Source organism: Alligator sinensis, unplaced genomic scaffold (assembly GCF_000455745.1).
Source record: "Alligator sinensis unplaced genomic scaffold, ASM45574v1 scaffold77_2, whole genome shotgun sequence".
Lineage (NCBI taxonomy): Eukaryota > Metazoa > Chordata > Crocodylia > Alligatoridae > Alligator > Alligator sinensis.
Genome location: NW_005842016.1, coordinates 1,075,814 through 1,089,565, shown reverse-complemented (window position 1 = coordinate 1,089,565; position 13,752 = coordinate 1,075,814). Strand labels below are relative to the sequence as shown.

General features: G+C 49.8%; 1 protein-coding gene across 1 annotated transcript in view; it reads right to left on the bottom strand.

The window, feature by feature from the left end:
* The window catches only part of DNAH9 (dynein axonemal heavy chain 9), a 524,795-nt gene that overhangs the window by 329,612 nt on the left and 181,431 nt on the right, over positions 1 to 13,752 (bottom strand). The window contains exons 29-32 of the mRNA XM_025202178.1: positions 12,027 to 12,184; positions 7,194 to 7,332; positions 6,070 to 6,357; positions 1,145 to 1,355 (exon numbers count right to left, since the gene is read on the bottom strand). Coding sequence (XP_025057963.1) covers positions 1,145 to 1,355; positions 6,070 to 6,357; positions 7,194 to 7,332; positions 12,027 to 12,184 — 796 coding nt within the window. The remainder of the gene's footprint in view (positions 1 to 1,144; positions 1,356 to 6,069; positions 6,358 to 7,193; positions 7,333 to 12,026; positions 12,185 to 13,752) is intronic.

Genomic DNA, 13,752 nt, shown 5'->3' with positions numbered 1-13,752 from the left:
CGAGATGGAATAGACTTAGTTTGTGCATTGAGGATCGCTCCCTTGAGGAGCAACCACTCCTCTTGAACTCCCCTCTCCCTGTGGTCACGGTCCCTTAGGGCCTCACTGACAAGCCTCCTGAGCTTGTCAAAGTCGGCTTTCCTGAAGTCAAAGACTTGCGCGTTGCTGACCGACTTGCCAGAATTGGGGGAGGCTCTGTTCCACTGGGAACCACCCAGGGTTACTAGGAATAATAGCCACAAATTGTTAGAGAGAAGGTTCAGGCTGGATATCAGGAGACATTACTTTACAATTAGACTCTGGAATGGGCTCCCAAGTGAGGTGGTACTCTCTCCTACCTTGGTCTTCAAGAGGAGATTAAACAGATATTTGGCTGGGATGATATGACCCTGCCATCTGTTCCTGCCCGGGGCAGGGGGTCGGACCTGATAATCCGTTTAGGTCCCTTCCGACTCTAAGCAATATGATACTGTGATACAACACAGTGACTGAGGGGAATTAAATAATGAATATTAAGAATAATAATCCTGAAAATATAGCAGAAGCTCTGCAGAACAGACCCAAAGTCCACAAAATGATCACTCTTCCCTACATAAATACTTACACATAAAAATATTTGGTATTTTACAAAGGGACCAGGAGCCAGCACATGCCACTTGTGAGGCATGGGAAATCTTTATGGAAAAGCCGTTGACATTTGTATTGCTAATGGTGGAGAGAGGGTGAAATGTGCATGATGAAGACAAGATACAGTGGAGTAACAGTGACCCTTTCCACTCTCATGTAATTAGATAATTCCTGATTTGAAAATATCCCAAGCATTCTGGTTTAGCCCATCATAAGCAGCAGCTTATTCCATTTAGTCGTTTGTACATAGCATGATTATCAAACAAGGCAGTTGATATTTATGGTATAGTTATATAAAAGCAAGATTTACATCAAGACAACGCATTAAAAATTAGAATGGCTAGAGTATCCCACGTGTCCTATCAGCAACAAAACCACAGTATACTGCAGATGTCAGATGAATGAACGTTTGAGCTTTGGAACTATGCATGAGTGCAAAGAACTATTGTTACTGCTGTCATTGTATTTGATTAAGTTTACTCTCACTGTTGAGGGTGTTGGAGCTGAATACATTTACCATCTTTCCATTCTCTTGTTGCTGGGTTGATAATGCCAAAAAGTTCATCATTGGTGACTGCTTTGGGATTGAGGTCTGTCCAGACAGGGCGACGCTTCATTATTTGGTAAGTCTTGTAAAGAGATTTCAGAACCTGAGATTTGCCTGTTCCAGCATTACCCACCAAAAAAACAGAGTGTCGCACAGCCAGAAGCTCCTCTAGCTGCACCACCTGGAAGAGAAGTCAAAGAAAAAAAATCTCCAAATTTCACATAATAATACAAAAGTCACACTTCACTAAAAGGCTACCTGGCACTATTAGGACAGTTCTTCTGACATCAGTGTTTTCTTGCAAACTGGAAGAGGAACATTGTATTACTGTAATGTTAAGGCCAAGGAGCTGTTCGTGAAGTTCTACAAGGTAGGCTATCCCCAGCCTCTTTCAGAGTTGTCATTAGAGAAATCTGGTTCCAACATGAACTCTGGACCAGTCACATGGATGAAGACAGACCATGGCATGATAGAACTTGAAAAGCCAGATACACTGGTGGTTTAAACCTCCACAGAACCACTAAAATCAAAACCTGCTTTGACATAGACTAGCAGAGGATATGACGTGTACAGAATTCTCTTTCCACACCCAAATGGCAGTTTTCCAGCCATGAAAGTGGCATTTTTTGGCAACTCTGCATAGTTGTGATTCTATTACTTGTGCAATAAGCATTTTATTAACTGTTCACGTAAGTATACACCCAGCTACTAAGCATGTGAAGTAAACACACATCAGCAATAACAGATCTAGGGGCAGGTCTACACAAGACTCTTTACTACACAGTACAGCTAATTATTGTGTGTAGTAAGGGGCACCGTCTTTATGTGCTGACCCTTACTGTGCAGTAATTTGCTCTAATTGTGAGTAAATATCCTACATGTAAATACAAATAGCAAATTTACTCATGACTAATTACTGCACAGTACAGCACATATAGACAGCCAACTAGGAGCAAATTTGCTCCAGATCAGCCAAGCAGCAGGGAGAGGGAAATTGCTCCCTGCCCCCAGGAGCTGCCTGCTGTCAGGGCAGGCTCCCCCACTGGAGCCCAGGAAGGGACAATGTGCCCCTGCCCCGGCAGCAGGGAGCACCAGTCTCTGCTCTGCCATCATGGAGTGGGGGCTGGGGAAATTGCTCCCAGCTCTAGCTCACCATCACAGAGCTGGGGCTAGGAATAAGCTCCCCATCCTGTGCTCTGCCATCACAGAGCTCAGGCTGGGAACTCTTTGCATGGAGAGGGTTCTCCACCCAGCCTGGAGCTGGATGGGACCTACCCCTGACTGGGACAGTTTCCAGCCAGCCCTGGGCTCTGTGGGGAAGTCTGCACATGCAGCCTGGACATGGCTGGGAACTGTCCCATTTTGAGCAGCCCCATAGGCAGAGAAAGAATTTGGGGGGGGAGGGGGCTAAGTATGTGCATGCGCATGTGCCAACCCTACCAGGCAGGCAGGAAGGGGCAGGAGGAGGGGAAAGAGCTGTAGTGGGGAGCAGCATTGACCAGCACTGCCCAGGGGGGCCTGGAGCCAGGGGCCGGAGAGGAGCCACCCTCAGCTGTGCCACCAGGCTAGAGGGAATGGAGCCCCCAGGACCTCCGAGCCCACCCTGCCAGGCCCTGAACAGAGGGGGTGAGGGGGGCAGGGCACAGGACAGAACCGTGGCTCGTCCACGGGGCATGGGGAGGGTTGGCGGCTCCCACTGCTGCACATGTCCCGGGGGGGGAGGGGGGGTGCCCCCGGATCTGCACAGGGCAGGGTGGGTTGCCACTGCAGGCTGGGGTCAGGCAGTGCTGGGCATTCCCAGCTGGGGGCAGGGCAGGTGCACTGCACTCTCAGCGGGCAGCGGTGGCGCTAGGAGGATGGTTGCATGGGCTATGGCGAATTTTGGAGTGGCTGTAGCCCCCTCCAATCCCCTTCTAGTGCTGCCGCCACCCACCCGGAGTGTAGTCCACACCGTTTCCTCCCTCCGCTGGAAAGAGCCCAGCCCCAGCCTGCAGCTGCAGCCCACCCGCCACGGGCTCAGTCCCACGCCCCTCCCAGGGTGCCTGCCCCTCCCCCACCCCTATCCCCACTTCCTCCCTCAGTACTGCCTGCATCCCCCTCCCCACCCCTGCTGCAGCCACTGGAAGCCTGCAGCTGGGCTGCCTTATGGTCCTACTACTGCCCCATATTTAGAGGGAACAAGCCCCATTAGCTCCCCCCCCACTCTTCTGCCACCTATGAGCACTCCCCAGCCAGCTCCAGGCTGCACGTGCAGACTTCCCAGCACAGCCCGGGGCTGACCAGGAACTGTCCCAGCCGGAGGCAGGTCCCAGCCCCGTGCCCTGATCAGGCAATCAAGGTGCAAGACTTGGAAAGAGCTGTAGGGGAGGGGCAGATCCATGCTCCCTACCCCATCTGCTGGTGGGGCAGCTAGAAATGAGTCTCTGGCTAGGTGGAGAATCCCTGCCCAGCCAGGGGCTTGCTGCTAGCTGCCCCACCAGCATATTGGGGCAGGAGGCTGGGACCTGTCCCTCCCCTGCAGCTCTTTCCAAGCCCCCCACTCCTGATTTGGGAGTCAGGGCTAGGAGCTACCTGTTGCTGGGGCAGGGGGACATTGTCTCCACCCAGGCTCCACCACCGGAGCCCACCCTTGCAGCAGGCAGCTCCTGGAGGCAAGGCACAATCTCGCAGCCCCCGCCAGGAGACAGCTGTCTCCTGGCCCTGTGCTCCCAGTCAGCCCGTGGGCTAGCACCCAGTGGGAGCCAAGAGCTCCCCCTGGCTGCTGCAGGGGGTTGGTGCAGGGCTGGAGTGGGTGGGAGAAGACTGCCGCCAGGAGCGGCAAATCTGCTACCACATCCCTGCTTGTGTAGACACCTGCCCAGGGTGGGCTTACTCTAGAGCAGGCGTTCCCAAAGTTTTCATGCCATGACCCAGCAAACCGTGGCCCAGCAGTCACAGCCAACCACAGCCAGAATTTCCAGCTGGAAGACAGGTAAAGACACCCCCCAACCCCATGGGTGGGTGGGTGGGCCAAACCCTATGCTGCTGCAGGCCCTACAGAAGGAGCAACGGTCTTCTGCCTGGCTCTTGGGGGCCGTGGTTTTCCGGTCCGCAGCCACTTCTGGTCCAGCAGCCGACTGTGCTGCAGACTAGCAGCCAACCCACTGTGGCCCGGCACCAGGCTACAGCCCAGGGATTGAGAACCCCTGCTCTAGAGTCATTTACTGTAGAGTAAACCCCTCCATAACATTCGCATGTGTAGACACACCTTAGGATTTTGGAAAGGGGGCTTCAGATGGTGGGTGCATGGGGTACATGGCCATGCTTGAATCACTCCAAGGAATTAAAGGAGGGTGCAACTTCAACACCCCACGCCACAGTGATCCACCCCTGCACAGTGGCAAGGCAGGTACAGTTAGACACATGCATAAGTCCCCCAGGAGAGAAAAATCGTATTCTTATGTTTCCTATGTGTAAAAGGAAAGGGAACATTTTTGCCCCAATGGGAGCAGGTGTCCAGGCTAAAATACAGGGCCCGTTCCCTTCTAGGGCAGCAGACAATTTATTAAGGCACAAACCTACTAGCTTTTGCTCCTCGTCCTAGCCCCACATAGCTCTTGCTGTTGAGGGCCCCAGGGTCCAGCTTTAAAGAAGTGCTAGAAAAGGAACCTATATAATGCTTAACTTGCCACATGATGATTCAACCAGTGTGCTTGGAAGTCAGAGATGCAGGTTCAAGCCCTCTCTGTGTGAGAAGGTCTAGAATCTGGGTCTCCCACTTCCTTGGCAAATGCACCAACTATTCAGTTGTTAAAACTTTTAATAAGATAACCTTTGCTCCCAGCCAGTTATTTTTTTGTCCAGTACAATTCTGGGACTTATGCCCATTATCCTACTGCCTGTGCTCAGCAGCTGTGTAGATGCTAACATATTCACAGCACATGCCCAGAAGACGCATCGTGTTAGTTTGACCCAGCTTGCCCAAGGTCATATAGATTGCACACTTCAGCAGGGTTTTTTAGTGCTTTTATCTAAAAGCTGATTCAATCAGCTTTTATATAAAAGTGCCAAGAAGCCCCACTGAAGCACCCAATCTATATAGACACTGGGGAGCCACGTCAAACTAATGCACTTACTCTTCCAGCTTGTGCTGGGTTTGGATGCTTGGGTTTTTTTGTTTGTGTTTGGGTTTTTTGTTTTGTTTGGGTTTTTTTTCTTTTTTTGGCGGGGGGGGGTGGGGGGGGGGATGTTTGTCAGCGTCCTGTGTGTAAGTGTCAGAAATACCACAGTCTAATATTCCTCAGGCAGGGTAAAATGGGAATATTGCATGGAACACTAAAACCAAAGAATGGCCTACAACAGGGCTATTTGACTTCTGGACAGCTGGGACAAACCAAGGCTCTCTCCTGCTGCACATGCAGCCTAGTTTGCCCCCAAGCACTATGCACACAGCACAAACAACCTGGCTCTCCTCTCCCAACTGTGCAGGGCATAAGGGCAGCCCAGCTTCCCCTTCCCTCCCAGACTTACACTCACCTGCAGTGTGGGCTGGCTGGCTCCTGCCTTTTTTGTGCATAGTGCAAACAGCCCTGCACCCTCCCTCAACACGCACAAAACATGGGCACCCCAGCCCTCTCCCATTATGTTGCCTCACATCAGGCTGCCCGAAGAAAGTAGAAGCCAGGGGAGGGAAGGAGAACCCCAATAACCTAGCTGCTGTAGCAGGAGCTACAGCCAAGGGAGTGAGGGAGTGAGGGAGTGGCAGCTGTGCCTGGAGTCCATGCTTGTGGGCCTCATTCCAACCCTTCAGGGGCTGCATGCAGCCCATGGGCCACCAGCTAGACTACCCTGGCCTAGAAAATGATAAAGTTTCAATGAAAGTTTGAGTGGATATGGATGATTTTTTCCCCACTTACTTTGAGCACAAAGTTGTCTTCAGCTTGCAGTTTTAGGTCTAACACAGCCTGTTTCACAAATGATTCAAAATTCGAGTCTCGCTTTCTGGGTACATCGAGAGCAGGAAAAAGATCTCCAATTAGTCCCATGAACACTGGCATGTCATCTGTCACAATCTTAGGGATGTTGAAGTCACGAAGAGAGCGCATAAGAACTTGGTCTTCGGGCCGATCTGGGTCACCTCTCTTAAGAGATCCAGCAACAACTAGAACTGACTTAATTGCACGCAAGCCCCAGTCATAGTGATCCTAAAGCCAGAATGAAATGAGTCACTGATACTTAGTTAGCATGCCAGAACCTGAGCATAGTACTTTCAAACAGCCACAATGCCATGCAAGCCAACAGCCACAATTCATCTCAATCTTCTACTATCAACATAGTTTTCACTGCAGGACACGTATCTGGCTCCTGGAAGGATTTCCAAGACCAGACTCCTTCAACAGGAATCAGCCAGTATAATAGTCAGATTGTACAATACACAAGGGGAAGTTGAGATGAGACCCAAGCCATCTTCTCTACTCTATCCCCATCCTCCCTAGTCCACTACCCTCTCTGCTTCATCCAGTGCTCCTCTAGATCTGAAATTGTGCAGGGAAGATCCACAGCTCTAGGAGCATTACGCTGCAGGGAACTCCAATTTTCCCCTAGTCCTATCAGCTCAGAAATCAGAAATGCTATGGCTGAGGTAGACTATGACAGACTCAGCCAAAAGGAGCAGCAAGAATTTTCAGATCCTGATAATGTCATTAGCCTATTGGCTACAGTTTTAATATGGGACATTCCTTCCTTTGTTCTGATTGGTTTTTGGATACAAACCCTTTCCTCCTGCCACCTTACAATGTTGTTTGAGGGGTTACCACAGTACTCCTAGTGGAATCTGTTCCAGAACCTCGTTGCTTTGATAAACAGAAATGTTTACCTAATTTTCAGCCTAAACATATTCATTAAATTAAATCTTGTATATCTGTTGATACAAACTTCAGTCAAGTCTTAGAGTTTAAAGGAGAATATCACCCCTAGTGTTTCTGGTTATTAAGAGATCAAGAAATTTAATTAGATTTGAAACCCACTGCAGTGGACTCACTTGTTTTGAGAGGAGCTCTTTGCATAACTGGTAGAGAGTAATGAACTTTCTGGCTAACAGCCGGGCTTCAATGAATCCCTCAGCCACCAGCATGATTTCACAAATCAGCTCAAAGTCTGGCACAACCATTGCACATGGCCTACATACAAAGATAGAGAAAATATAATAGAATGACATTGTCTCTTTAAGTACAAACAGTATATATAAACCACAAAATAGACATTTTTTTGCACAAATGAGTGACACGCATTGCAGCATTCTAACGATGAAGGGTAGTCGAGGTTAGTGTTGATTTTGATTTGGGGGGACTATATAAAATACAAAGCCCATAAAGATGCAATACTGGATCATAGGCCAATCTGTTAAATTCAGGATAAACACTTTTCCCAGCCAGCTGGATTTACCTGAGCCTTGTTCTCGCCATGAAACAATGTGTTTTTTAGTCTGAAACTGTCAGTGTCAAGACCAGGGGTGGATCAAAGGCAGGGTGCACTAATACACTTTCAACCCTCTTTGAGACCTGTTTAAATTCGCTGATGACACCAAAATTTGGGGGGAGGTGAGCACGCTAGCAGGGAGAGAGAGATTGCAGAAGGATCTGGATAGGTTACAGGGGTGGGCAAACAGGAACAGGATGTGTTTCAATACGGACAAGTGCAGGGTGCTGCACTTGGGTAGTAGGAACCAGCAGCACACTTATACGATGGGGAACTCCCTACTTGAGAGCACGGAGGCGGAAAGGGATCTTGGTGTCATTATTGACTCCAAGATGAACATGGGCCGACAATGCGAGGTCATGGTTGGCAGGGCTAACAGGACCTTGTCGTGCATCCACAGGTGCATCTCGAGTAGAGCCAGGGAGGTGATCCTCCCCCTCTATGCGATGCTGGTCAGGCCGCAGCTGGAGTATTGTGTCCAGTTCTGTGCGCCCCATTTCAGGAGGGATGTGGACAACATGGAGAGGGTCCAGAGGAGTGCCACCCGCATGATCCGGGGACAACAGGGCAGACCCTACAGTGAGAGACTGCGGGACTTGAACCTATTCAGCCTCCACAAGAGAAGGCTGAGGGGGGACCTGGTGACCATCTATAAACTCACTAGGGGGAACCAGAAGGGTTTGGGGGAGACGCTGTTTCCCCTAGCCCCCGCTGGCATAACAAGGAGTAATGGGCACAAGTTGATGGAGAGGAGGTACAGATTGGACATCCGAAAAAACTACTTCACAGTTAGGGCAGCTAGGAGCTGGAACCAACTTCCAAGGGAGGTGGTGCTGGCCCCTACCCTGGGGATCTTTAAGAAGAGGCTGGATACTTACCTGGCTGGACTCATTTGAGTCCGGTTTTTGTTTTTAGGGTGTTTTTTTTTTGGGTTGTTCTCCCGCCCTGGCGGGGGGTCGGGCTAGAAGATCTATTAGGTCCCTTCCGACCCTGAAACTATGAAACTATGAAACTATGAGTCCTGCTCCATGCAAAGTTTAAAATCAGCTGCCTAGCATTGGCAGCAGCATTCCTAGTCAGGTACTGCTGAGGGAGTCAATTGACTCCATGACTCATTGTAATCTCCCTGATCGCTTCTAACCCTGTGGAATACAGGTTTTAATAACCCTTTGTTCTTTTTAATGGTCTTAATGGTCTACCAATCAAGCTATCCTTTGTTCTGTAATTCTGCTGCTTGTTAGCTCCTCCTGCTAATGATGTTCCTATTTCACATCCCTGCAGATTGTTTCTAACCCATTCCAACAAAGTTATATTTGTTTTTCCTTCAGTCCTTAACCAAATAATACAGTCCTAGACCTCTAACATATTAATAAAGCTTCTACTTTATTTTTAACTGAAGAAAAAGGTGTTTTATATGTAATGATGCAATTCCCCATCTGCACTCCCCTTTTCAAAATTCTAGATCCACTTATGGCTAAGACTATAGAGGGAAGTTCATAAAAATAATGAGATACAGATACAGAATTGGCTTCCTAAAATGGCTACAGGATGAATCTTCATGAAAACTAATAGTTCAAAATGCTTACCATGTCTAAGATCAGAGGGTGATGGTGTCTTATTGATAACTGTGAAGAAACTTGCTGACTTGAGTACTCAGGACACCAAGGACTAGGGTTTTTTAAGATATTTACCTACCAGAGATGCAGACAAGCACTAACTGTACCCTTAGGTGCTGTAACAGGGGGCCTTCTCGGAGCCGATTTTACCTTCGGCCCACCCACCTGTTTTTGGGCCAACCACCCACCTTCTCCCCTGCCAGGCCTTGTTATTAATTAATTAATGATCTTCATTAGGCGGGAGGCTGCCCATTTTCTTGCCCCGATGCCAGAGGGTGCTATCTGTGGCTCCGTACCTCCCCTACACCGCAGCCCATGCCTAGCAGATGGCATCCACCTGTTACTCTCACTGGCCCCTGTACTGGGCCTCAGAATCCTCCCATCAGGACCCCCTAAGATCCCTCCATTCAGGTGGCCTACCCCGCCTTCATTTGGGTTGCCTGGCTCCCTGGAACCATTTCCTCTCTCGGGCGTGGTCCCCCCAGAACCTTTGGCCACACAGGCCCTGGCCTCACCTCCAAGGCCAGTCAGAACCCCAGGCCTCCAGCTCTGGGTGTCCCTTGTGGTGGGCCCCTGGCCCTTCTGATTGTTCTGGTCGTGGCCCCCACCCTGACAAGTTGAGGGTACTCTCTGTCAGACCTCTACCACTCTAGCCCCACTCTCATTCCTGGGGTCTGCCTTCTGGCCCCTATTCAGGGTTAACCCACCCGGTTGTGGGAGCTGGGGTTAAGGCACCCCAACCTGCCTTTCACTGGGGTGGTAACTGGCCTGGCATTTCCTGGGGACTCCCGCATCACTGAGATCCCCCACCAGGCCATCCACTCCTGGCAGGGTGCAGTTTTAGGTCATGCCCAGGACCAGAAGCCTCCAGTCCATCCCCTACAGCTTCTGCCCTTACCTCCAGGATGTTCCATGAAGTCTTTCAGCCAGGCAATGTTGCTGCCTGGCCTGCCAGCAGCAAAATGCCCTGTTTATATAGGCAGCCCGGAATCTAAAATGGCTGCTGCAATCAGGTACCTGCTGGCTGCTTGGTTTAGGTCTTAAAGTGGCAGGTACAAACAGTGCCCTGCCACAGGTGCCTATGCACCTCTTAAAAACTTGTCCTAAATCTCTTCCCAATCTAGAAAGAATATAGTAGAGTATGGAGTATGGAGTATGGTAGAGGTCATGCCAAGCCTAGGTTACATAATGGTCATCAAGGTAGTCTCCAATCCTGGTGGGAAAAGGTCACCATTAGGTTGAGATGAGACCTAAGGCAATTAGGCCCCTTCGTTGAGATTAAAAGGGGGACCATAAGTATTAATTAAGATGGTGGCATCTATATTGTGTCACTAAACCTACAATGCTAACTCAGTTTACAGAGTCACCAAACAGCCAAGACGTAGCAATCTTTTTTCACTACCAGCCCAAGGCAGATTTGAATGGCTAAAGAGTTTGCAGATTTGCAATGGATTCCTATTTTGCAGAGTTCACCAATCCCTTAAATATTGTTTTAATATCTGTGATGGAGCTTCAGTGCTCCATTGCTTTAAGGGCTGGAGCAGATAGCTGACAGGTGCTTGATTAAGGCGGCCCTTTTAGAGCTGAGCTCTTAGGGCTGGGGCAGCAGTTTGCTGCCAGACAGTAAGGGAGTAATATCAACCAGCCAAGCTACTGTTCCAGGAACATCTTGGAGGTAAGAGTGGGGCTATGGGGAAGGAGGAGGCCCCATGGTCCTGGGCATGACCTGAAACTGCACCCTGCTGGGGCAGGGAAGCCTGGTGGGACTGCCTGTGCCAGAGCAGTGCCATTCAAATGCCAGGACCACTAACCTCCCCAGTGAAAGGCGCCTTAACCCCAGCCCCAACCTCTGGTAGGTCATTGAGAGTGGTGGGCCAGGCATGCTCAGAGTGGATACCTGAGCCTGCAGGGGGTATTCATCCCTGGGCCCAAGTGAGAGGGTGGATTTAGGGCCAGACATTCTTAGAGGGAAGCACCTGAGCCTGATGTTCAACCCCAGGGCCTCAGAGTAAGGGCAGAGTGTTGACCCAAGGAAGGGGCAATGTGGTTCAGTGAGGAGCTAGGGGAAAAGTTAGCCCACAGTTTGGTGAATTGACTGGCAATTGCTCAGATGAGGGTAGCGGGAGAGACCTAAGGGGCTGAGCTAGGGCCACCCAAGGAATGAAGAGACAAGCCTGATGGCCCTCCGGGGTCGCTCACAGGAGCAGGACAGAGTGAGTGTGGCCCAGGGACAGGCAGTATACTAGAGGCCCCAGTGAGAGAGGGGTGGTATGAATGTGGCCCTTAACAGGGTGTTGTGTAAGAGGCTGAATTATGTGCTGAGTTTGGCCTGGCCTTAAGCTGGAGAGAGAACAAACAATATGTTATCTGCAACACATGGGACACATTAAGGGAAGGTAGGAGCATGTACTTATTGCCCTTGTACATCAGGGCACTCAAAAGGCAGCCTCCTGCCTAATTAATATCTAGATCAATTAACAACAAGGTGTGGCAGGCGAATGAGGTGGGCAGATTGGCCATAAACAGGTGGCAGGCCGATACTGAGATCAGACCTGGGAGTTTGCCCCTGTCACAGTGTCTCAGAAAATTCTACCAATTTATCTTCCTTATATGTTTAGAAACCAAGATAATTTGTCCAAGACATGAGATGTCAATTAACTCTCATTAAAAGTGAATTGGAACAACAGTGAAATATGGTTTGTTTGGACTTGCTTGAAGACAGTAACAAGTTACTTCTTCAAATATTGTCACGCTGAGTCCAAAAGCTTGTCTGACTTTACCTGAAAAGGGCTTTCAAGTTTTCAGGTAGCTCAGTTCGTCCAGCATAACCAGGATTCATAGTAATGAAAATACCCACAGAGGGTACTAAATTAATTTCTTCTCCAAGGAAGCTGAAGTGTTGTTTTTTGTCTCTTATAGCATCCTGTATGCTCTTTACCTGAAAATAAGACCGAATATATTAGTTTTAGCATTCAGTTACAAAAAACCCATACCAAAGTATTCTTCAGTGACTGATTCATACTGAACCTCTATGATAAAGACATGGTACTTCATAAAACTGGGGTTAATCAAGGCAACAAAATCAACCCCCCAGTCATGGTGCAAGCACTACAACCTTTCACTGCACCCTAAAATCCCCTGTCTTTGTCACTGCTTATTAAAGAGAAACACAAGGTTCTATACAGAATTATTATTATTTCCATGAAAACTCATAGGGTGCGTCCACACATGCAAGCATGTGAGCTTGCAGCAGCTGAAATAGAAGTGGTGCAAATTTGAGCCGGGGATTTTTGCTTCAGCACACGTGTTCGGACATGCACTTTGTTGCAGAGCAAACTGTGCTACTTGGGGCAAAATAACCCTGCCTGGCTCCTCCTGGATCTTCAGCCAGGGAATGCTAGAGCCTGGGGCCAGCACCTACGCTGTCCCCAGCAATATAAAAAGCTGCCCTGTCCTGGCCCAGCAGTATAAAAAGCCGCCTTGGCAAGTAGCTCAGGGCTACTAGCTCTCAGGAGCTTCTGGAGCCCAGCCAATTGGTACCTGGGGAACTACCCCTTGTGCTAGCTGGACTGCTGAAGCAGCCCTGAGAGTTCCCTGCACCCTCTACCCACTACTGCAGCAGTCTGGCAGTGGGGGCTGCTGCCTCGCTGTGACCTGTTGTGCACCTGTCAGACTCGGATGGGGACTGCACAGCCAGTAGAGGCATCTGCCCCTCTGGGCCAGCTGCCAGTGGACTGTGGCTGCAGAGTTGGCCTTTGTGTGGCACTACTGCCATTTGTGCCCCCTGCCCAGTCATCTGGGCAGCTCTCACCCAGAAGATGTTCTGGGTGTGGTGGCCTGCTTTGAATTGTCAAAGCAGGTCCTCCTGGCCCCATCTGTCCAGGAGGTAGGCCACAGCCAGATAGGTCCAAGGTGCCAGCTCTGAGCAAGCAGGGTCCTGCCACTGGCCTCCTTAGCAGGAATTCAGATGTTCTGTATTGGAAAACTGAAAAATCCCTGATAAAAAAATCCCAAAGTCACTCTGTAAAATAGCCCCAAATCCATGTTCCTCCACAAGTAAAACAAAAGACCACTATAAAGACAGAGAATGACACAGAGACAGTGATCAGTTGGACAATGTTTTATTGATATATCTTACAGTGTTAAAGCAAGTCTCTTATCATAATAATAAAGTGAACGCTAAATGCATGTTTCATGAATTCATGAATACGTTTTGCTGCACTCCCACAGGGCGATGGCCCCCACACAAGGGGTTTGCCCCCCCAACAGGGGGTATGCCCCCCCAACAGGGGTTTCAACCCCCAAACAAGGGGTACAGGCCCCAACAGGGGATTCAGCCCCCACACAAGGATTATGGCCCCTAACGGGGGCCAAATGGCTCCCACAGGGGCTACTACACCCCTTGACAGGCCCACATGCCCCACCCCAGCCCCCCCAATTGCTGCCCCACCTTGCCCCATCCCCCACCAGTTGCTGCAGCCCCCCAATGGTTGCCCCGCCCAGCCC